Source organism: Hordeum vulgare, chromosome 2H (assembly GCF_904849725.1).
Source record: "Hordeum vulgare subsp. vulgare chromosome 2H, MorexV3_pseudomolecules_assembly, whole genome shotgun sequence".
NCBI classification, from domain to species: Eukaryota; Viridiplantae; Streptophyta; class Magnoliopsida; order Poales; family Poaceae; genus Hordeum; species Hordeum vulgare.
In genome coordinates, this window is record NC_058519.1 from 607,020,779 (window position 1) to 607,045,786 (window position 25,008).

The following is a 25,008-nucleotide window of genomic DNA, read 5'->3' on the forward strand; positions in this document are numbered from 1 at the left end:
AAGTTGGTTGCCCACCGCCATACAACTAGATTTTCCTGATTTATAATTATGTCATGAAAAAAAAACTATGATCCATGTGCTTTCAAAGTTTGGACCCAAGGAAGCCGGGCCAGCTGCGCCGGAAACTTTTGTGCCAGAGGTCGACTATCTTCATCAGCATTCAAGACCAGAGTGGGTTTTTCGACTTCAAAAGCGGCCACTCGACTCCATGAAATGAGAACATTTCTATAATAAAAATAAGAAAAAATAAGTGTGAAAATTAATTTGAAATTCATGAATTATTTTTAATCTTTGTGAATAATTTTTAAGAGTGTGTTATTGATTGTGGTCAGCTGAAATCGGTGGAGGAATGTGCTAAAAATGAAACTGAAGGCTGGTATCACTCAGGAATTTTCTACGTCGACGCGCAAGTGGTTTGGTTGTGAACTGAAGAAGATAAGCCAGTTGCGCAACGCCATACGCTCCTTCATTTCTTATCTCCAACTCGCCAACCAACTTTGACTTGTCGTACTACCTCTTGCTAACTCCTAGCAAACCTGAGCTAAATATAAATCGAACCTGCAGCCTAGCCTTCTCTCCCCTCTCTCTGTTTTGCTCAAAGCTCGCAAATTGTATCTGCGGTCATGGATCCAGTTAGCATTGCAGCTGTAGGATGGAGTGTGACCATGGTTGGTTGGCTCGCCTCAGCCACCATCTCTAGGCTCCTCAACAAATGCTTTGATTATATCGACCATGACACCAAAAAGAAGCTGGCACAACTTCAATCCAAAATTTTGGTGCTGGAGCGGGTGATGGAAGTTGTTGACACGAGCCCATACAGACCTCGTCTAGAGCAGCTGTTCAAGGAGCTCAAAACTGCTTATTATGATGCTGAAGAAATCTTGGATGCTGTCGAGTATCACTGTCTTGAGAGACAGGTCAAAGACAGCAAACTGCAGCCGGGCGGTAGTGCACCTCCAGCAAAGAAAGACCGTATGAAGAAAATAAGTTTTGCCATGGCCAAATTCTCCCCCTTAAAAAATAAGGTACTTTGATTTCTTCCATTTGTTTTGGTTTCACTCGGTCCCTCCAACTTTGTAGCTCCATGTATATACATGTTTGACGTGCACTAGATCCCATCATTACTCATGTGTTTTCAATTTTCATGATAAATGAAACTCTAGCTCCTCAAGTTGAAAAACCACCCCTCCTCCAAACAGGGCCTTAAGTTTTTCCTGATAAAGGGAGATTTTATTGACTCCTGATGTCCCTTCGAGCCGATATAGAAATATAAAGAGTTCACACCTAGCCGCTTCATAACGAGATGCACACAACCCATGCAAAACCAACGGGTTGAATTGTTAGCAATCGATAAGCCACACCACATGGTCAAATCCTAGAAGAAATATCATCCAGTAGTAGCTTTGCTTGTCTTAGTTATCTGAGATCAGGCAGAAGCACAGAGAGAAGGAGGTTCAGTAGCAGTCCCCAACCATGATGAAGATGCTTTGTTGGTCAAGCAATTAATCAGAGATAGTTAAGAGACTACAAACACATCCATTCGCATACCTATGTATTTTTAGTCACATCCTGTAATTTGTGCCAATTCATGGGCCAAATTTTTGTGTGGCCTAAACCTTCACCGAAATGTTTGCAAACCAAACTTTCAAAATTTTGGACGGATGCAAACTAAGCATTGCCTCGTTATCCACAAGACAGGGTCATGGGGATGTGTAGTGGTAGAGATGGCTCACTTATCTTGCACTTGTCCACATCATCAGGATATAGCACAAAAATATAACAATACAATAGTAGAGAACATTTATTTCTGTTTTTAATTGTCTAATAATGCCCTCTGTTGTATACCTTGATTCTGGCCCACACGTATTTCCTTACATTTTACATTGCCAAACTAATTTCTCTCTTCCAAACAAGCAAACTTCTTGCTTATGAGTATGTCCAAAAGGTAAGCAGATGGCTTGAACAATTGTGTGCGTTTGATTGTGTTTGTATATTGGTATGTATGCGTGGGTTGTGTGTGGCTGCCTTGTCTTCTCTGAAGTGTTAAGCTTCATGCACTAGCCAACGCAATGCAATTCGCATATACACTTCAACACCCTCTCTCATGTGTGACATGGAAAGTCAACACGTGGACAGACTGTAATTTTTGAATAAACTACGAAAGTCAAGACTTGAACTCAAGACCTTAGGTCCTGATACTATGTTAAGCTTCGGGCCAGTTCTTTTGAGTAGCTTTGTGGAAATAAGCTGCTATGGAAATAAGCCCCAAATAAGCTGTTGTGAAAATAAGCCCATGAAAATAAGCCATCCAGTTCTTTCCAGTTTTTGTCATTCAACTTAATTCCTCATATGTCACATGAATAGTCTGTAATACCCTCGAACGAGTTGCTGCTCGGGCCGAAGGCCATCGCCTGGGGGGAGGGGAGTCGGGTATGGCGGCTCACGGGATGGTCGGCGACGGCTGATGGAGACCTACGATGGCAGCAACTGCTGATGGGGGCCAACGGCGGCGGCGACTGCTGATGGGGGTCGATGGCGGTTCCTTATGAGGGGGCAGACGGTGGCTGCTGATGAGGGCCGGCGGCCGCTGCTGGTGAGGGGGGTGGCGACGGCTGCTTATGAGGGGGGCGACGGTCGCGGGTACTGACGGGGTCCGACGGCGGCTCCTGCTGATTGGGTCCGGCGAGGCGATTGCTGATGGGGTCTGGTGGCGGGGTGACGAGCCACTCTAGCTATCGGCCATGCGTGCGTGTGGACGAACGCTGGGGCAAGGGGATGGGGCGCAGTGGCATTCTCGCTGTAAAATGTGTGACAAACGGGGGCATTTCGTTGTACCTCTTCGATTGTAAGTGGGCTTCCGCGGGAAGCTGCCCTCCCCCCCAGCTTTTTTCTATTGTGAAGAAAGTGAGGTTGAAAATAAGCTGAGCTATCTTCTCCAAAACGAGTTCTTTTGGGCTTCTAGCTTATTTCTGCAATAAGCTGCTAGAAGCTGCAAAAGAACTGACCCTTCATGCACTAGCCAACACAATAAAAAGTACGAACTGATGAAAAGGGCTAGTCAATTCACATATACACTTCAAGATGAAGGACTAGATTTATGACATGTCTGCTGTAGGTTATTTTTTATATTACATTAGTCTTCTTTCATCTTTTATTGTGTGGATAGTTCTTGTAAAAATGCTCTCATCTGTACGGAGGTACGGTCACCTATAATTTATTTTCGAAAGATCTCGCACTTGCTATTTGGTGTTGCAGGAGAGTGGTATGCCAAATAAGATGTTGATAAAGAGCCTAAAGAAGGTAGGAGAAGTTATAAATGAGGCACACGAAATTCTGGATGAGCTTAACTTGTCAAGCATAAGTAATGACAATAGAAGGCGGGAAATGGTTACCAATGCTCCTACTACAGCAGTTTCTGCGCAGAAGGTATTTGGTCGAGGTAATGACCGCGACAAGATCATAGCAATGCTTCATGAAAAGGAAGGTGATGATCCAAGCACCAGCAATGATGTGTGCTTTTCTGTAATTGGCATACATGGAGTCAGCGGGTCTGGGAAATCTACCCTTGCACAGTTTGTTTGTGCCCGTGAGGAAAACAACAAGGAAGGCCATTTTGATCTTGTTATGTGGGTGCATGTTTCTCAGAATTTTAGTGTGAGCGACATTTTCAAGGAGTTGTATGAGGCAGCTTCACAGCCCAAGGGTTCTTCAGAGCCGAACATTCCATGCCCTATATTTCATAACCTGAATACCCTAGAGAAACAATTGGGGATGAAACTAGATGGAAAAAGATTCCTTTTGGTACTAGATGATGTTTGGTCCAGTGAGGACTGCGGTGGTCAGAATCTGCCAGGGTTACTTACTCCATTAAAGGTTGGAAAGAGAGGAAGCAAGATTTTAGTGACAACTCGAAGTAAACATGCACTAACGGATCTATGTGTTGGTGTGAGATATACTGCCATGTCAATAACTGAGGTTGATGAGACCGCCTTCTTTGAGCTGTTCATGCATTATGCCCTCGAATATGGCCAAGACCGGAGCCTGTTCAAGACCATTGGTGAGGAGATTGCAGAGAAGCTGAAGGGGTCACCTCTAGCAGCTAGAACAGTGGGAGGAAATTTACGTCAACAACAAGATGTCGACCATTGGAGAAGAGTCAGAGATCAAGACCTTTTCAAGGTACGGACGGGACCTCTGTGGTGGAGCTACTATCAACTTGGTGAGCAGGCTAGGCGTTGTTTTGCTTACTGCAGTATCTTCCCTAGGAGACATCGCTTGTACCGTGATGACTTAGTTAGACTGTGGATGGCAGAAGGGTTCATAAGAAGCACAGATGAAGGGGTGGATATTGAAGATGTTGGTCTGGAAATCTTTAATCAACTATTGTCGATCTCGTTTCTTCAACCAGGTGGCATGGAACGGGACAGGGTCTGGAACTTCCCTAGTATCAGGGAAAAGGAATACTATTTAATTCATGATCTGCTGCATGATTTAGCAGAGGCAGTATCTGGAAGTGACTGCTTCAGAATTGACAATAACACGAGTCAGAATGGAAAAGGCTGGAAAGGAGATGTTCCCCGAGACGTTCGCCATCTTTTTGTTCAGAGCTATGATGCAGCATTGATTACTGAGAAGATTCATGAATTGGGAAAATTACACACTCTCATCATTTATAGTGTGGGAGAGGATACACCAGTTGAGGAAACAGTGATTAAGAAAATAATCAAGAGCCTGCCGAAACTGCGGGTACTAGCAATTGCTAATTCGAGTCAGCAAAAGGACGCATTTATTCGCAAACCAGATACATTCTCTGTCCCAGAATCTGTTGGTCTATTGAAGCATCTGCGCTATCTTGCTTTCCGGACAGATAGAAAATGCAGAGTAGTTTTACCAAGCAGTCTAAACCAGCTTTACCAGATGCAACTGCTAGATTTTGGTCTTTGCGGAGATTTGGTATTTTCCTGTGGTGACCTAATGAACTTGCGGCATGTATTCTGCGTTTCAGGATCAAGAATCTCGAACATCAGCAGGCTAGTATCACTGCAAACGTTACCAGGGTTCAGAGTAAGCAATGAACAAGGACATGAGGCAATCCAGTTGACGTATCTAAACAGGCTCAGCGGAGAACTGTATATCTCTGGTCTCGAAATGGTTAAAAGTAGAGAGGAAGCTCTTGAATTCGATCTAGCTGCCAAGAAACGGCTCACACATCTAACACTGTCATTCGATGGAAGTTCAGAAGTTGCAGCAGAGGTACTTGATGGCCTTTGTCCTCCCGTGGGGCTTGAAGAACTGTCAATCAACTGCTACGAAGGTTCTGTGTACCCAAACTGGATGGTGGGTAGGCAAAATGATGGACCAGAGAAGCTGCAAAAACTTTGTCTCTGGAGATGGAGCCAGCTAGGACCTGCTCCTTCACTGAAGGCTTTCATTCATCTCCGTGAGCTCCATCTGTGGTACTGCAGTTGGAACGCCTTTCCAGGCAATATGGAGCACCTCAGCTCGCTCAAGGAACTACACATCTCTACATGTTTGAATCTTCGGTCGGTTCCAACGCTCCCACGGTCTCTTGAGTTGTTTTTGGTCTCTCACTGCAACGATGGGTTTATGGAGTCTTGTCAAACAGATGGACACCCGAACTGGCAAAAGCTTCAACCCATCCATCAGAAATATTTTAGGTGAAGAACGCAATTCCGCTTGTAGAGCGTTGCTTTAAATATGATTATGTTATTACATACGGCTTACGTTCTCTAATACTACATCTGTTCCTTTTCTAGGGTTTGTGTTGACGAGGACAAACCGCCGTCAAGAGCATTTAATTGTTGGACGTGATTACTGATTAGGGACCATCCGTTGGCTGGCATGCACCCAAAAGAGTAAGGCCATGTTTGTTTCATAAGAGCATGGTTAATAGTATAGCCAACTGCTGGCTATAAGCAGTCTTATAGTCCATCTTGTAGCTAGCTTATACAACAGTTAGCTATAGAAGAGTACTACTTTTATCATATATGGCCCACCTTTCATTCTCACAAAGCACCTAGGAGCACGTGCTAGAGCTGGCTGTTCACGAAGAGCCCGCTTCCCTTCTCTCTCCTCTTCTCTCTCATCCAACTCAGCAAAAATATAGTATTTTAATCCTTACAGTCTGCTGACTGTACCTTATTGTACTTGCACTAAGTCCTATGACTTTTTTAATAAAGAGAATTCCATTCTTCATTTTTCTCCACAACAAATTATTGAGAATGCTGCTTCAGTTGGAGTATCTTTAGGTAATTCGCATGCTCAAGTTTCGAAATCCATTAATGACCTACTAGATTTAGAGGTAGATAGGCCCCTCGATATTATTCGGAATTTGGCTGCGGTAAAACCCATGAAAGATTATGAGATTAATGATTTGGGGGGTCTTAATTCATTATGTGATAATTTGATGCCCGTGGAGGAGTCGGACATAGGAGAGGATGTCTGTCTAGATACGAGTACTAGCAGTGAAACTTTTGATCATGCCAAATCAGATGTACCTGGTTGTATGGACCAGGGACTTGGCGAAAAACCTAAACGGTCCTGGAAACGGAAAGTGTATCCGGTTTCGACGGTCCGAAGGAGTGCTCGGTTTAGAACTGTTAAAAAATTTCATGATGAACGATGAGGGGCATCTTCTGGAATAGCAGAGGTCTACGTGACTTGGCTAAGACTCGATTTCTTGCTGAAGCAACCATAGAGCATCAGCTTGATTTTATTGCAATTATGGAGACGGGAAGGGACAATTTCACTTCTCAGTTCCTAAGTGCTCTATCAGCGGGTATCGATTTTGATTGGCACTGTCTCCCTCCAAGAGGAAGATCCGGAGGGATCTTACTTGGAGTCCGGTGTGACACACTTCTTGTTAGAGAAGTGGTGTTAGGAGACTATGCGGTTAAGTTCAGGATTACATCAAAAGGGGATGGTTTCCAATGGGCTCTGGTAGCTGTATATGGGGCTGCTCAACCGAAATTAAAATCTGAATTTCTCGCTGATCTAGTACGGATTTGCGACGAGAAATTACCACTCTTAATAGGGGGTGATTTTAATATTATCAGGAGGGCTGACGAGAAGAATAATGACAATTTTGATGGTAGATGGCCATTTATGTTCAATACTATTATTGAGAGCCTAGACCTTCGGGAGATAGAACTCTCGGGTAGGAAGTTCACATGGGCGAATTCCCTACCAAATCAAACTTTTGAAAAGTTGGATAGAGTTCTCACAAGTACTGAATGGGAACAAAAGTTTCCTTTAGTGACGGTGTGTGCACTTCAAAGAGCAATCTCATATCACACGCCACTTTTACTAGACTCTGGCAGTGCAAAGCATTTAGGTAATAAAGATGGGTTCTCCTTTGAGTCTAGTTGGTTCTCAAGGGAGGGTTTCATGGATATGGTTGCCAAGGAATGGAAAAACAACTTGGGAGGGAAGTCCAGTGTGGATCGTTGGCAAAATAAGATTCGTCATCTTCGACAGTACCTTCGTGGTTGGTCTAAGAATGTAGCAGGATCCTATAAGGATGAGCAGGACAGGCTCATCAAACTTATTGACGAGCTTGATCGAAAAGCGGAGACCATCTTGTTGGATGTGAATGAGAGAGAGCTCAAGAACGAGGCTGAGCAGAGGCTTCGTGTGCTCCTTAGAGAGGAGGAATTGAGATGGGCAACTAGAGAAAAGGTACGGGCTATTGTTCAAGGAGATAATAATACCAAAAATTTTCACTTGATTGCAAATGGCAAACATAGGAAAAAAAGGATCTTGCAGCTTGAGCAGGACGAGGGTACAATTGTAGGTCATGAGAACCTAAAATTGTACATCTCCAATTATTATAAACGTTTGTTCGGTGCTCCTGATCATAGTTTTGTATCAATGGATGAGCAGCAGGTGGCGTATATTCCTCAAGTTGGACAGGCTGACAACGAGTTGCTATCTGCGCCGTTCACTGAGAAAGAGGTGCTTGAGGCGATTGGGGGCATGAAGAGCGGTAAAGCCCCTGGGCCAGATGGGTTCCCAGTGGAGTTTTACAAAAAGTGCTGGCATATTATTAAGGAAGATCTTATGGCAATGTTTGATGATCTGTTTGCTGGTCGCTTAAAACTCTTTCATTTGAATTTTGGTGCCATAACGTTGTTACCAAAAAAAGAAGGGGTGACTCGTATTGAGCAGTTTCGTCCAATCTGTTTGCTGAACGTTAGCTTTAAAATTTTCACAAAGGTGGGAACAGACAGGCTAACTAGGATGGCACACTCTGTCGTGCAGGATTCGCAAACTGCATTCATGCCGGGCCGAAATATTCTGGAGGGAGTAGTTGTCTTGCACGAGACTTTACATGAAATCCACTCGAAGAAATTAGATGGGGTTATCTTTAAAGTGGATTTTGAGAAGGCATATGATAAAGTTAAATGGTCCTTTCTGCAACAAACACTGCGTATGAAGGGGTTCGACGAGCTTTGGCGAAAGCATGTTGACTGCTTTACTAAGAAAGGAAGTGTCGGGGTTAAGGTCAATGATGACATTGGCCACTTCTTCCAGACACTCAAGGGTCTCATGCAAGAGGATCTGATGTCACCTATCTTGTTTAACATTGTTGCTGATATGTTGGCGCTTATGATTAAGAGGGCCAACGAGAAGGATCTTGTAGGGGGACTTATTCCACATCTGGTAGATGGTGGGGTCTCTATTCTACAATATGCCGATGATACTATTCTCTTTATGGAGCATGATTTAAACAAGGCTAGAAATTTGAAACTCATCCTTTGCTTATTTGAGCAGCTATCTGGGCTGAAAATTAATTTTAATAAGAGTGAGTTGTTTTGTTTTGGAGAAGCCAAAAATCAACAAGACACTTACATTCAACCGTTTGGATGTGCAACTGGGAATCTGCCTTTTACGTATTTAGGTATTCCCATTCATCATCGGAAACTATCAAATAAGGATTGGAAATGTATTGAAGATCGATTCGAAAAGAAATTAAGTTGCTGGAAGGGCAAGTTATTATCTTACGGAGGAAGGCTGGTTCTTGTTAATTCAGTGTTAACAAGTATGCCTATGTTCCTTCTATCTTTCTTTGAAGTACCTCTAGGGGTAAGGAAAAGATTAGATTTCTAACGGTCCCGTTTCTTCTCGCAGAGTGATGAGGGTCGGACTAAATATAGGCTTACTAAATGGGATATTATTTGTCGGCCTAAAGATCAAGGAGGTTTAGGAATTGAAAATGTAGAAACCAAAAATAGATGTCTACTCAGCAAGTGGTTGTTTAGATTATCTAGGGAAACCGAAGGGATGTGGGTACAGATTTTGACGAATAAGTACTTACAGTCTAAAACATTATCGCAGGTCACAGCTAGGCCTATTGATTCACCCTTCTGGAAGGGGTTGATGCCGGTAAAAACTTCTTTCTTCAACAGAACTAGGTTTATTCTAGGTAATGGTGAATTGACTAGATTTTGGGAAGATTCATGGCTAGGGAATAGTCCTCTAGCCATTCAATACCCGCGGTTGTACCATATTGCTCAACGTCGACAAGCGTCTGTTGCTGCAATATTGCGTGAGGTACCTCTAAATATTCAATTCCGTCGGTCCTTGGCGGGTGATACATGGACTAACTGGTTGCATCTTGTTCAAAGGTTAATGGATGTTAACCTCTCGGACAGACCCGATTGTGTTCTTTGGAAGCTAACCTCCAATGGAGTTTTCACGGTCAAATCTATGTATGTTGATCTCATAGATTCGTCACCTATTCCTAAATCGGTACATATCTGGAAGATCAAAGTCCCTCTTAGAATTAAGATCTTTATGTGGTTTGTTCATAAAGAAATTATTCTTACAAAGGATAATCTAGTGTCACGCCCAAGATGCGATCCTATCCTCAATTTGGCACGAAGGCCTCGTCAAGGATAGAAGCGCATCTCGTCGTGTCGCAAGAATGGATATCGTTACAAGTACATGTACTGAAAAGAAGAGATATATAGAATTGGCTTACACTCGCCACAAGCTACATCAGAGTCACAACAGTACATTACATATTCATCAAGAGTAAGAGCAGGGTCCGACTACGGACGAAAACAAACGAGAAAATAAGAACGACGTCCATCCTTGCTATCCCAGGCTGCCGGCCTGGAACCCAAACCTTTACCCGTACCTGCAACTGGTGTTGTAGTAATCTGTGAGACACAGGGGACTCGGCAATCTCATTTCCAAAGGTATCAAGACTAGCAAAGCTTAATGGGTGAGGTATGGTCTAGTGGTGAGGTTGCAACAGCGGCTAAGCATATATGAGGTGGCTAAAACTTACGAGTACAAGAAATAAGAGGGGGAAGATCTACGCATAACGGACGTGAAATACTGATGATCAAATCAATGATCCTGAACACCTACCTACGTCAGACATAACCCCACCGTGTCCTCGATCGGAGAAGGAACTCACGAAAGAGACAGTCACGGTTACGCACACAGTTGGCATGTTTTAATTAAGTTAACTTCAAGTTATCTAGAACCAGTGTTAAACAAAGTTTCCACGTTGCCACATAACCGTGGGCACGGCTTTCCGAAAGATTTAACCCTGCAAGGATGCTCCAACTAGTCCATCACAAATTACCACAAGCCGCATAGAAATCCTCAATCACGAAGCTCGCGATCTCATCGGATTCCCTAGTGGAAAACCTCAACTCTGAGATTACCCAAAGCATCACCAGAATCCCGATGCACAAGATATTCCGTCAAAGGTAAAACTAATCCAGCAAGGCCGCCCGACGTGTCGACGATCCTGATAGGAGTCGCGTACCTCGTTCTCAGGACACGGCGGATGAGCTAGACGTCGGGATCGCTAAACCTCCGGGTGACCACAGGGGCGCCGGACATCGCTCAGGTGGGGCCAACACTCATGAGGAGCACTGGCCCGGGGGTTGATTAAATTATCCTCGGGGCCCGGGAAGTCCCTATGCAATTTTATTAGGTGATTAGGCAAATATAGTACCCAAGTTGGGCCTTGCCAGACCAGCTTTAATCTAAAACGAATTATCAAGGGGGTCCCCATAACAACCCCGATCGTGTTAGGAGCGCTCGTTTATGGAACATAACACCGGTAGCCGAAACTAAGGGGGGCAAAGGTGGAACAAAACACCAGGCTAGAAAGGCCGAGCCTTCCACCTTTTACCAAGTATATAGGTGCATTAAAATTAAATAGCAATAATATGGTGATATAACAAGGAACCCATGCTTTCACATGGAAGCGACTGCACCTGCAACTAGAAACGCTAACACAAGGTTAAGCAAGCAGTATCATAGCCAATCAGTGGTTTGCTAGGTTGAACAGGTTGAAGGTTTCATGGCATTGTTGAGAGGCTGATATTTAACATGTGGTAGGCAACGAGACATAAACGATAGCAACGGTAAAACTAGCATGGCAATGTTAGTAATGGTATCTCGGGAAATGGTCATCTTGCCTGAGATCCCGCTTAGAAGAAGAATGCCTCCGTGAAGCAGACGAACCGACGTAGTCGAACGGGTCCTCACAATTCGGCACGCTGCGAAACTCTATCGAGACGAAGCAAACCGGAAACACAAATCAACACAAGAAATTCACCACACGATGCACAACACAAATGATGCATGAGCAGCTGAATACATGCAAGTCACGGTATGACAATTCACACAATCAAACACTACACATTAAGTGAAGTTCAATATGCAATGAGTTGCATACTGACGAAACTCCACGTTCATTATTTAGTTCTATCCCGATTAGATACACGACAATATTAAATGTGGTTAAACATGGCAAGAGGTGAAGCGGAATTAAACTACCTATCTAGGCATTTTAAATGAGGTCGGAAATGACATATAGCACCTCCGAAACGACCTCACATGTTAATTTACAATTCTGTCCAGATCTGAACTAATGCATTTATTTAGTTGTTAAACAGCAAAGCGAATAGGTTCACATGATTCTACGCGTCATGGCAAGCAATCTACACATAGAAATCATCTCCAACGGAGCTACGAAACAAAAGATACAAGCACCGCAAGATATGATGGCATGAATGCAATATGTGTGCAACGACGGTCACGAGCACTTCAAAGCATTCAAACAGCAAGAGAAAATGAAACTACACGAGATTCTAAGCAAGTTTCATGTAGGACACGATCAAATCGGAGCTACGGTTCAACAACTACGAGCAAAACAAGAAATGACTACAATCTGCCAAAATCAGCCACATAGCATATTCTACGCCCCACAACTACGAGCTACACAACTCCGATAAACTCAAGCAAGGCATTGCACGAAAGAGGGCAAGACGCACTATTACAAACAACTAACAACAACTAGCATGGCAGCAAGGAGCACTAGGAAAAGAAGACACAAAATGGCATGTCACACACTATTTCAGACTAAGTGAAAATTACACCTCATGAAAGTGCAGTTTTTGATCTGAAGCAATATTGACAGCAGCAAAACCTATAGCTAGAGGACTCCAAATGGCATGAAAAATTACAGCATGCTAGAGGAACACAAGGGGTACAACTAACTCCATTGGACCAACCTCAAAAGAGCTACAGATCACAAGATGCAAGCAAGACAAGACAGCAACAAAATATAACAGATTTCAGACTTGGAAATATTTCAGCACCTCCAAATCAGCACTATTTCTAGCAACTTGAGAGCAAGCAAACCAGACCTAAACATGCATTTCTATTGCAACTAAAAATACCGGGGCTAGCCAAAACATCCAAGATCAAATCTCTAGTTGACAACTTAATCAAACGGAGCACGGAATAAATCCTACGAATTAAACAAAAGGGCAACACGGCAAAATATCTCGCGAACTAACTTCCTCAAAAGCTAAAACTAATTGCACAGAAAAATCACATGGATTTTTCTACCCCGAAAACATATAAAATATGTGGGGTTTGCAACACAAAATAAAGCCACACAAAAATGCGAGATAATAACCTATACACGGGAAAATAAGCTACCGGCAATTCCTACACGCAAAAAATACGAGTGACCGCTCTAAAATACACGGAAAAATAGTTCCTAAAACATAGGCATTTCTAATACGGCACTCGAGCAATCTGTACTTGCACGAAAATTAAATACGGGACGTATCCTATTGAAACAGCACGCAAAACTAGGCGTTTGACATGTTAAACTTTGTCAAATGATTATGCAAGATGCACCGACTTAATCTACGCGTAAAACTACATGAAAACCGTATACTACACGTTCCGATCCGACTAACGGCTAAAAAGATACGGACGTTGTATTATACGGCTATTTTCTGAAAAGGAACTTAATTCAGATTAAATCCTTAAATACTACTCGGCTGAATCTACACTAGTTGGGCCTACAGTGCCAAAACGCGTCAAAACTATACAACGCATGAGCGGGAAAAAGAAAAGGAAAGGAAAAAAAAGGCTCGGGGCAGCCTCACCTTGCTCTTGAGCCTAGCCCAGGCGGAGGAGGCTGGGGCGGCCTGGCCGCGGGGCTGGTGGGGAGGCCGAAGGCCTGGGCCGGCTCGGGGCTCTCTGGGCCGCAGCGGGGAAGGCCTGGAGCGCTGGGGGAGAGAAGCTGGGCCTCGGGGGCGCTCTGGGCCGGCTGCTGGCGGTGGCCACGCGGCCCACCTCGCAGGCCAGGAGTCTCCTCCTCCCAGATCCGATCGGGACGAGGGACGGCGCGGTCTCGCGATGGCGGCCGTTGACGGTGACGCGGCAGAAGGCGAGGCGGGGGGTTCGAGGCTGGCCGGCGGGAGGCAGCAGGGCGGCGAGGCGCGGCACGGCGAGGAGGTTGGCCGGCGCTGCAGAGAGGCAAGGCGGAATGGGGCGGCGCAGCGAGGCGCATGGCGGCAGCGGCGAGGGGGCGCACCGGCCGGCGAAACTCCAGTGGGGCTCCGGCCTGTGGGGATCCGTCGAGGGAGAGGCGAGGGGCGACTCCGGCGGCTGGAGCTGCTGCCTCGGGCACGGGCGGCGCGGAGCGCTATGGGCGGCGGCGGCCGGATGGGTTCGGCCGGGCCCGATCTGGGCCTGGCGGGCCCGCGGGAGGAGAGAGGAGGTGGGGGCTGCTGGTTGAGATGGCGGCTAGGGTTTCGGGTGTGGATTTCGAGGTGGAGAGGGATGACTGTCTAAAAATTAGGAGGAGGGGGTATTTATAGAGAAAAGAGGGGCTCGGTTATCCGGAATCGCGTTCCGGATCCAACCGCGGGGTTGGATTCGGACGATTCCGAACGCGGGTATGGGTACGCGGCCGTGTAGAGGGGATATCCGGAGACGAGAGGGAGAACGGGCGGCGCAGCAATGAATTTTAAAACACCGACACACGTCCGACGGTAGACCGAATACGGTGCCGCTACGGTCGACTGTTCGGGTACCAGACGGTCTCCGATCGCGACGAAATTCGACAGGCGGCCTAGCTATAATAAAATAACACCGCACGTCAAATCTCAACTCGATCAGAGAAAGTTTTCAACACACTTTAAAAACAGGGTTTCGAACGATGCCGCGGGCGCGTGCGAGTGCGGTTGGACTCAGAACGGACAACGACGCAAACCGGCAACTACTAACGAATGCAAGTTTGAAAACTGGCGGCAACGGAGATGCCGATGCAATGCAGATGATGCGAATGATGCAATGATGATGCGACAAATGAAAATACCCACACGACAAAAATGGAAAGAAAGGGGAATCTTCTGGAACGTCGGCATCGGGCTGTCACAACTCTCCTACACTACAAGAGGATCACGCCCCGAGATCCAAGAATGAAAGGGGGGAGAGGATGAGAAAGAACAAGAGGTAAAATTAGTCGCTTCTTGACAAACGAGTTAAACCAACGATACTTGAAGGTTGCAAAGAGATGAGGAATGATATGAGAAAGAAGCAAGAATTCACAGAAAATTTCGGCAGTACTTCGGTAGGAAAATGGGACAAAAAATTCGATAAGAAGAGAGAATTAGACAATATTCATAACAAACAACTCAATAGAACAAGGGAACACCATGATCTTGATAGAACAACAAGATTGACCCAAAAGAGCAATATCATAAAGCCTCCGGAACAAGAGAATATGAACTAGCTCATACGGAAGAAGAGAAAGAAGAAAAGAATGACAACTACTAACTCCAAAGAACTTGACAAGCATCCTTGCAAGAAGAATTGAACCGAGTTGTTGGAAAAACAACAACGAAAAGAACAAGATAGTAGTGGGCTTATGGAAACCTTTCAAACTAATGACGTGACAACCAGCCACTACAAGAACCAAGGATAGAAGAAAGCAAGGATATCAAAACTTCTTACACCAAGAGGGTGCATTGAGAACTGGGATTAATGACAAGCACCATGATAGCATAATCCATAGGAAAAGCTTTAGGTGAAGTCCAAACCAAGATAGCTCAATGAAGAAATCATGGGTTGAAAATATCTCATGATTAAAGGATTGGTGGATTTAATTATCTCATTCTTGAAAGGAAAACTCTTCGAGGCTCCTACACTAACAAGAATGCTATAATACCACCTCAAAGGATAAAGGAAGAACAATTGCACATAGAAATGCAAGAGAAAGGATACTTGAGGTTCTCCAACAAGAATCTTGAAGAACACTTAAGAAAGAATGAAATCTTGATGAACCACCATGAAGGACCACCGTATACGAATGAATGATGCAAAAATATGAAGGTAGAAAAGAATAAGATTATGACCTTGCCAAGATTTAGATGAAGCCTCACGGAGAGAAACTTGATAGAACTTGGACCTCCGAAAAATAAAGATAACCAGACGAGAAAAGAATTGATATCATGAGCCACTCCGGAAGAAGAATTGAAATCCCTAGGAAGAAGGAAGAACAAAATAAGAATTATGTTATGCATATCCTTCATCAAGTTAAATTGATGACAAGCCACGGATTAAACATACAACTTATTCCTCTTGAAAAGATTAAAGAGAGATAGAAAAAGCACAAACAAGAAGAAATGTTGCAAGAAACACCGGTAAGAATTCACAATAGAATGGGCACACCACGAATTAATGGAAAAACATGAGAATGAACAGCTCATGAGCCACCTGAGAGAAAACTTGAACAAGGCACCGGATAATCGAGAGACGAACGAAGAGACAACAATTGAGAAGAATTGAGGATGAAAGCTGAAAGCTGAGAACGAAGAATCTCCTGAAATGATGGCCTTCAGAGGATCGAGAATGAAAACAACTCAGAAATGCATCGGATAGCAAGAAAGAGATTACTCATGATTGGGAATAATTCAAGATAATGGCACAAGGCTGAAATGATGAATCTACAAGAGAATAGACCAAGATTCGAGAAAAACACTCCTTCGAATTGCAAGCTGAGAATGATGACGAGAGCAACACCAAGAATTACTAAGACACTCCGGAATAGAGAAGAATGAAAGGTTGAGCCAAAGAATGAATTAATTGAAATAGATCTTGAAGAAGGGATATGACTGATGAAAATCATACTTACGTCATAGTTGAAAAGATTTAAAGATCTCCGGAGATGATTAAAATAGACAGGTAGGATCCTGGGAAAGAACCTGTGGGTTATGGGCCCACTCAAAAGAACCACCGTTGAAAAGATTTCTTAGAAGAGAGATATTGCATCGGTATGAAGAGAACTAGATGAGGTTAGCACCTCAAAATAATGAAAGATCTGAAACAAGAAACTCTGAGATATCTTCAACACACCGGATAGAAAAGAGATGAATGAATAACAGGATATATTGATAAGAATCTCCAACACCGGAAAGAATAACAAGGATGAATAGGATATAATGAACACGGATAGCTGAATTAAATTCACCGGAAAAGATAACACGATTGAATAAAGATGAACATGAAGTTCCTGATAATCTTCACAATGAATCACCGGGTAAGAGAGAAAAGAACAGACAGCGGAAGCACAATGAAAAGAAAACTCTTGGATGAAAATTGAATCACTGATAAAAAGGGCGGGAGGGCGGGAAATACAAAGACGACTTGGAACAGATGAGATGAACTCCGGAATAAAATGAGAGAATGGTCTTGCAAAAATTGGAAAGTATTGAAATGAGAAGCACACCGGTTGAATGGAATTGATAAGACGATCTGAATGAGCAAAGAATTGCATTCACATAAAAAATATGAGAACACCTCTTGGAAAGATCTGAAATCACCACTTGACATCGAAGCAACTTGAATTACCATAGTCAACAAAACAAAGGGTGCGGCTTGCAATTAGCCAGAACAAACTCATGAGAAAGATTTCGTCCGATATTTTCGTGGACAGGATCGCACGGGCTCGATTTTACAGTAGCCATCAAGTGCAAGGCAGTGCACCCGACATACGAAGCGTCCCCGAGTCGTAGCAAGCTACAAGGACTCTTTAAGACACAACGTGTACCGCTGTAAGTCGACCGTGAACAAACGAATCCACTAGATGTCGAACCCCAACCTAACATCATGTATTTGTTAGAAGATTGTCCTATAAGGAACTACTTGAATTCCCACCTATGAATTCCCGAAATATCTGGTCATGCAATCTGGTACATGGATACAAGGAGTAATAACACACAACTCCTATACTAACCCGTCACCTGTATCACATCCGTCAACACACAACCAGAATCTCGGACCTTCATCTACTACAGACCCTCGTGATCACAAGGATACAAAGTATAGCAGTACTCCCGAACAATCTGCACCAGTACTGGGGACATCGGGGTTATCTCGCCACTACTAGTATTGAAGCAATTACGAACATCCTTCCTTCTGAGATACTAAGAAATCTGAATGATAACGATGTGCTCAAGAATCCCGTGGAGCTCAACTCCCCTGAGACTTAGAGCAGATAGGAGGCACCAAGACAGAACTCCGTCACATCGGCATCATATAGATCTCAAAAATATCCGCGTGATCCTAAATTATTTTTTTAGTGAGAAGAGGAGTAGAGTAAATTATTACGTCAAGATTCCTCACCAGAGCATAGAAGAGGAGAAAAAAGAATCCTACTCTCTGATATATAACTAGACTCAAAGTATTTTTTTACTAGACTCAACTCGGCCAAGTTCGATCAATCAAGGGGTCTCCTTGGTCGGTACTGCTCTGATACCAACTTGTCACACCCAAGATGCGACCCTATCCTCAATTTGGCACGAAGGCCTCGTCAGGGATAGAAGCGCATCTCGTCGTGTCGCAAGAATGGATATCGTTACAAGTACATGTACTGAAAAGAAGAGATATATATATATATAGAATTGGCTTACACTCGCCACAAGCTACATCGGAGTCACAACAGTACATTACATATTCATCAAGAGTAAGAGCAGGGTCCGACTACGGACGAAAACAAACGAGAAAATAAGAACGACGTCCATCCTTGCTATCCCAGGCTGCCGGCCTGGAACCCATCCTAGATCGATGAAGAAGAAGAAGAAGAAGCAACTCCAAATGAACAATCAACGCGCTCGCGTCAAGTAACCTTTACATGTACCTGCAACTGGGGTTGTAGTAATCTGTGAGCCACAGGGGACTCAGCAATCTCATTTCCAAAGGTATCAAGACTAGCAAAGCTTAATGGGTGAGGCATGGTTAAGTGGTGAGGTTGCAGCAGCGGCTAAGCATATATATCTAGTGGCTAAATTACGAGTACAAGAAATAAGAGGGGGAAGATCTACGCATAACGGACGTGAACTATTGATGATCAAATGAATGATCCTGAACACCTACCTACGTCAGACATAACCCCACCGTGTCCTCGATCGGAGAAGGAACTCACGAGAGAGACAGTCACGGTTACGCACACAGTTGGCATGTTTTAATTAAGTTAACTTCAAGTTATCTAGAACCAGTGTTAAACAAAGTTTCCACGTTGCCACATCACCGTGGGCACGGCTTTCCGAAAGATTTAACCCTGCAGGGGTGCTCCAACTAGTCCATCACAAATTACCACAAGCCGCATAGAAATCCTCAATCACGAAGCTCGCGATCTCGTCGGATTCCCTAGTGGAAAACCTCAACTCTGAGATTACCCAAAGCATCACCGGAATCCCGATGCACAAGATATTTCGTCAAAGGTAAAACTAATCCAGCAAGGCCGCCCGACGTGTCGACGATCCCGATAGGAGTCGCGTACCTCGTTCTCAGGACACGACGGATGAGCTAGAAGTCGGGATCGCTAAACCTCTGGGTGACCAGAGGGGCGCTGGACATCGCTCCGGTGGGGCCAACACTCATGAGGAGCACTGGCCCGGGGGTTGATTAAATTATCCTCGGGGCCCGGGAAGTCCCTATGCAATTTTATTAGGTGATTAGGCAAATGTAGTACCAAAGTTGGGCCTTGCCAGACCAGCTTTAATCTAAAACGAATTATCAAGGGGGTCCCCATAACAACCCCGATCGTGTTAGGAGCGCTCGTTTATGGAACATAACACCGGTAGCCGAAACTAAGGGGGGCAAAGGTGGAACAAAACACCAGGCTAGAAAGGCCGAGCCTTCCACCTTTTACCAAGTATATAGGTGCATTAAAATTAAATAGCAATAATATGGTGATATAACAAGGAACCCATGCTTTCATATGGAAGCGACTACACCTGCAACTAGAAACGCTAACACAAGGTTAAGCAAGCAGTATCATAGCCAATCAGTGGTTTGCTAGGTTGAACAGGTTGAAGGTTTCATGGCATTGTTGAGAGGCTGATATTTAACATGTGGTAGGCAACGAGACATAAACGATAGCAACGGTAAAACTAGCATGGCAATGTTAGTAATGGTATCTCGGGAAATGGTCATCTTGTCTGAGATCCCGCTTAGAAGAAGAATGCCTCCGTGAAGCAGACGAACCGACGTAGTCGAACGGGTCCTCACAATTCGGCACGCTGCGAAACTCTATCGAGACGAAGCAAACCGGAAACACAAATCAACACACGAAATTCACCACACGATGCACAACACAAATGATGCATGAGCAGCTGAATACATGCAAGTCACGGTATGACAATTCACACAATCAAACACTACACATTAAGTGAAGTTCAATATGCAATGAGTTGCATACTGACGAAACTCCACGTTTATTATTTAGTTCTATCCCGATTAGATACACGGCAATATTAAATGTGGTTAAACATGACAAGAGGTGAAGCGGAATTAAACTACCTATCTAGGCATTTTAAATGAGGTCGAAAATGACATATAGCACCTCCGAGACGACCTCACATGTTAATTTACAATTCTGTCCAGATCTGAACTAATGCATTTATTTAGTTGTTAAACAGCAAAGCGAATAGGTTCACATGATTCTACGCGTCATGGCAAGCAATCTACACATAGAAATCATCTCCAACGGAGCTACGGAACAAAAGATACAAGCACCGCAAGATATGATGGCATGAATGCAATATGTGTGCAACGACGGTCACGAGCACTTCAAAGCATTCAAACAGCAAGAGAAAATGAAACTACACGAGATTCTAAGCAAGTTTCATGTAGGACACGATCAAATCGGAGCTACGGTTCGACAACTACGAGCAAAACAAGAAATGACTACAATCTGCCAAAATCAGCCACATAGCATATTCTACGCCCCACAACTACGAGCTACACAACTCCGATAAACTCAAGCAAGGCATGGCACGAAAGAGGGCAAGACGCACTATTACAAACAACTAACAACAACTAGCATGGCAGCAAGGAGCACTAGGAAAAGAAGACACAAAATGGCATGTCACACACTATTTCAGACTAAGTGAAAATTACACCTCATGAAAGTGCAGTTTTTGATCTGAAGCAATATTGACAGCAGCAAAACCTATAGCTAGAGGACTCCAAATGGCATGAAAAATTACAGCATGCTAGAGGAACACAAGGGGTACAACTAACTCCATTGGACCAACCTCAAAAGAGCTACAGATCACAAGATGCAAGCAAGACAAGACAGCAACAAAATATAACAGATTTCAGACTTGGAAATATTTCAGCACCTCCAAATCAGCACTATTTCTAGCAACTTGAGACCAAGCAAACCAGACCTAAACATGCATTTCTATTGCAACTAAAAATACCAGGGCTAGCCAAAACATCCAAGATCAAATCTCTAGTTGACAACTTAATCAAACGGAGCACGGAATAAATCCTACGAATTAAACAAAAGGGCAACACGGCAAAATATCTCGCGAACTAACTTCCTCAAAAGCTAAAACTAATTGCACAGAAAAATCACATGGATTTTTCTACCCCGAAAACATATAAAATATGTGGGGTTTGCAACACAAAATAAAGCCACACAAAAATGCGAGATAATAACCTATACACGGGAAAATAAGCTACCGGCAATTCCCACACGCAAAAAATACGAGTGACCGCTCTAAAATACACGGAAAAATAGTTCCTAAAACATAGGCATTTCTAATACGGCACTCGAGCAATCCGTACTTGCACGAAAATTAAATACGGGACGTATCCTATTGAAACAGCACGCAAAACTAGGCGTTTGACATGTTAAACTTTGTCAAATGATTATGCAAGTTGCACCGACGTAATCTACGCGTAAAACTACATGAAAACCGTATACTACACGTTCCGATCCGACTAACGGCTAAAAAGATACGGACGTTGTATTATACGGCTATTTTCTGAAAAGGAACTTAATTCAGATTAAATCCTTAAATACTACTCGGCTGAATCTACACTAGTTGGGCCTACAGTGCCAAAACGCGTCAAAACTATACAACGCATGAGCGGGAAAAAGAAAAGGAAAGGAAAAAAAAGGCTCGGGGCAGCCTCACCTTGCTCTTGGGCCTAGCCCAGGCGGAGGAGGCTGGGGCGGCCTGGCCGCGGGGCTGGTGGGGAGGCCGAAGGCCTGGGCCGGCTCGGGGCTCTCTGGGCCGCAGCGGGGAAGGCCTGGAGCGCTGGGGGAGAGAAGCTGGGCCTCGGGGGCGCTCTGGGCCGGCTGCTGGCGGTGGCCACGCGGCCCACCTCGCAGGCCAGGAGTCTCCTCCTCCCAGATCCGATCGGGACGAGGGACGGCGCGGTCTCGCGATGGCGGCCGTTGACGGCGACGCGGCAGAAGGCGAGGCTGGCCGGCGGGAGGCAGCAGGGCGGCGAGGCGCGGCACGGCGAGGAGGTTGGCCGGCGTTGCAGAGAGGCAAGGCGGAATGGGGCGGCGCAGCGAGGTGCATGGCGGCAGCGGCGAGGGGGCGCACCGGCCGGCGAAACTCCAGTGGGGCTCCGGCCTGTGGGGATCCGTCGAGGGAGAGGCGAGGGGCGACTCCGGCGGCTGGAGCTGCTGCCTCGGGCACGGGCGGCGCGGAGCGCTACGGGCGGCGGCGGCCGGATGGGTTCGGCCGGGCCCGATCTGGGCCTGGCAGGCCCGCGGGAGGAGAGAGGAGGTGGGGCTGCTGGTTGAGATGGCGGCTAGGGTTTCGGGTGCGGATTTCGAGGTGGAGAGGGATGGCTGTCTAAAAATTAGGAGGAGGGGGTATTTATAGAGAAAAGAGGGGCTCAGTTATCCGGAATCGCGTTCCGGATCCAACCGCGGGGTTGGATTCGGACGATTCCGAATGCGGGTATGGGTACGCGGCCGTCTAGAGGGGATATCCGGAGACGAGAGGGAGAACGGGCGGCTTGGCAATGAATTTTAAAACACCGACACACGTCCGACGGTAGACCGAATACGGTGCCACTACGGTCGACCGTTCGGGTACTAGACGGTCTCCGATTGCGACGAAATTCGACAGGCGGCCTAGCTATAATAAAATAACACCGCACGTCAAATCTCAACTCGATCAGAGAAAGTTTTCAACACACTTTAAAAACAGGGTTTCGAACGATGCCGCGGGCGCGTGCGAGTGCGGTTGGACTCAGAACAAACAACAACGCGAACCGGCAACTACTAACGAATGCAAGTTTGAAAACTGGCGGCAACGGAGATGTCGATGCAATGCAAATGATGTGAATGATGCAATGATGATGCGACAAATGAAAATACCCACACGACGAAAATGGAAAGAAAGGGGAATCTTCTGGAACGTCGGCATCGGGCTGCCACATCTTGCCAAGCGATTTTTGTTTTTTGGCCATATGGCTGTATTTTGACTTGTACTATGCCGGATTTTGGCCTTTTTTAATATATGGCTGCATGCATCACTCGATGCAGAGGCCGGGGCTAAGCCTCCTTTTCGAAAAAATGACTTTTTAAGTCCCAACTTATAAGTCATAAGTCCCTACCTGTTTGTTTACAGGGGAGTCCCTACCTGTTTGTTTACAGGGACTTATAAGTCCATGTTGCACCTAATAATACACTTGTTCACATAACCCTTGTTCATAGCCATAGCGCGGTAACCTGCAGTCAACATGGATCGTCATCACACAAAGCGTACGGCACACAGGATAAGCACCGCTGCAACGAGGCAGAAACGGGGCGACGAACGAACGGGACGGGGCGGCGACGGGGCAACGAACCGAGGCAGAAACGGGGCGACGGAACAAACGGGACAGGGCGGCGACGGGGCGACGAACCGAGGCAGAAACGGGGGGATGGAACGAACGGGACGGGGCGACGACGGGGCGACGGAACGAACGGGACGGGGCGGCGAACCGAACCGATGGAGCGAGAGGCGGGGCGGCGACGGTGATTGGACCGAGAGGCAGGGCGGCGTGCTTGGACCGAGCCTGGAGCGACGCGGGGTAGGTCCGGCCCGGGATAAGTCCCAATAAGCTCCTCCCTGAGAGTCTTATTTGATAAGTCCCAAATCACAACAATAAGTCCCAATAAGTTCCTTATGTTTGGTTTAGGTGGGACTTATAGGGACATTTTTCAGTCCCTAAACCAATAAGTCCCTGGAAACAAACACCCTCTAAATCTTGGTATAGTATAGAATAAATCCAGAGGTGCGCAGTTGATTTATTAAGGACCAAACAATCACATGAGCATGACACCAAGATTTGTTAATGAGGTTCACTGATATGGTTACATTTTCAGGGCCTCACTACGGACGCTCCTCCCATGACACCGCTATAATACCGTACCCTGGCTGTCCGGTTGCCGGCACACACCGTCGGTTCCTTCGCGTGCATGTGCTGTTACGTTGGCATATGTTACATCGTGTGTTTACTCCCTCATATATAAAAAGGCCTATGATACGAGTGTTCTATTTGGACACGGCTCCATACCCTATCTACACACATGATTTCAAGTCCAATTGTAACCTACCTTGTACAGTAATATTCGACACAACTCTAACAAACTCCGCCTTGACGAATATTCCTCACCATCTTGAATTCATCATGTGTCGAACCTTCATGTACATTGGAATTAGAGATTATACCATGAGCACCGTTTCTACTTCCACGTGACTCCACCTGCAACTGTAGTCCCTTCTCGTCTTCTTCACAGTAAACACTTGAGAAAAATTAAGTTCCCCATTATTCTACTTTGTGCTTTCAACTTCCGAAGTATCTGTTAACGCCATCACCCACCGATCACCGACCTGCGTGAAAATAAACAACCCACCGGAGGAATACCTTGTGTGTATCAAACGTCGCAACGTAACTGAGTGACTATAAATGTGCTCTACAGGTATGTCCGAAGGTGTCTGTTGGGTTGGCGTGAATCGATACTGGGATTTGTCACTCCGTATGACGAAGAGGTATCTCGGGGCCTACTCAGTAATACAACATCACAATAAGCCTTGCAAGCAATGTGACTAAGGAGTTAGTCACGGGATCTTGTATTACGGAACAAGTAAAGAGACTTGTCGGTAGCGAGATTGAACTAGATATGGAGATACCGACGATCGAATCTCGGGCAAGTAACATACCGAAGGACAAAGGGGACAACATACGAGATTAACTGAATCTTTGACCTAGAGGTTCAACTGATAAAGATCTTCGTAGAATATGTAGGAGCCAATATGGGCATCCAGGTCCCGCTATTGGTTATTGACAGGAGAGTGTCTCAGGTCATGTCTGCATAGTTCTCGAACCCGCGGGGTCTGCACACTTAAGGTT

At 45.2% G+C, this 25,008-nt stretch overlaps 1 protein-coding gene across 2 annotated transcripts; it reads left to right on the forward strand.

Moving 5' to 3' along the window:
• Positions 1 to 482: 482 nt before the first annotated feature.
• On the forward strand, positions 483 to 23,938 carry LOC123427720 (putative disease resistance RPP13-like protein 1). 2 transcript variants are annotated; one of them, XM_045111837.1, is made up of 4 exons: positions 483 to 1,025; positions 3,256 to 5,678; positions 5,778 to 5,879; positions 23,858 to 23,938. In XM_045111837.1, the coding sequence occupies exons 1-3, from the start codon at positions 624 to 626 to the stop codon at positions 5,830 to 5,832; spliced, it is 2,880 nt and encodes a 959-aa protein (XP_044967772.1). In that variant the 5' UTR covers positions 483 to 623; the 3' UTR covers positions 5,833 to 5,879; positions 23,858 to 23,938. The 2 variants fall into 2 exon arrangements, with proteins under 2 accessions (XP_044967772.1, XP_044967771.1); XM_045111836.1 differs by lacking the exon at positions 23,858 to 23,938 and having other exon boundaries at positions 5,778 to 6,027.
• The last annotated feature ends 1,070 nt before the right edge of the window (positions 23,939 to 25,008 follow it).

What these genes read in the sequence shown, in the direction of transcription:
- LOC123427720 (XM_045111837.1), top strand. Translation starts at nt 624, where the DNA reads ATGGATCCAGTTAGCATTGCAGCTGTAGGATGGAGTGTGACCATGGTT. An exon ending in TCTCCCCCTTAAAAAATAAG is followed by an intron (nt 1,026 to 3,255) that starts GTACTTTGATTT and finishes TTGGTGTTGCAG; the next exon opens with GAGAGTGGTATGCCAAATAA. An exon ending in ATCCATCAGAAATATTTTAG is followed by an intron (nt 5,679 to 5,777) that starts GTGAAGAACGCA and finishes TTCCTTTTCTAG; the next exon opens with GGTTTGTGTTGACGAGGACA.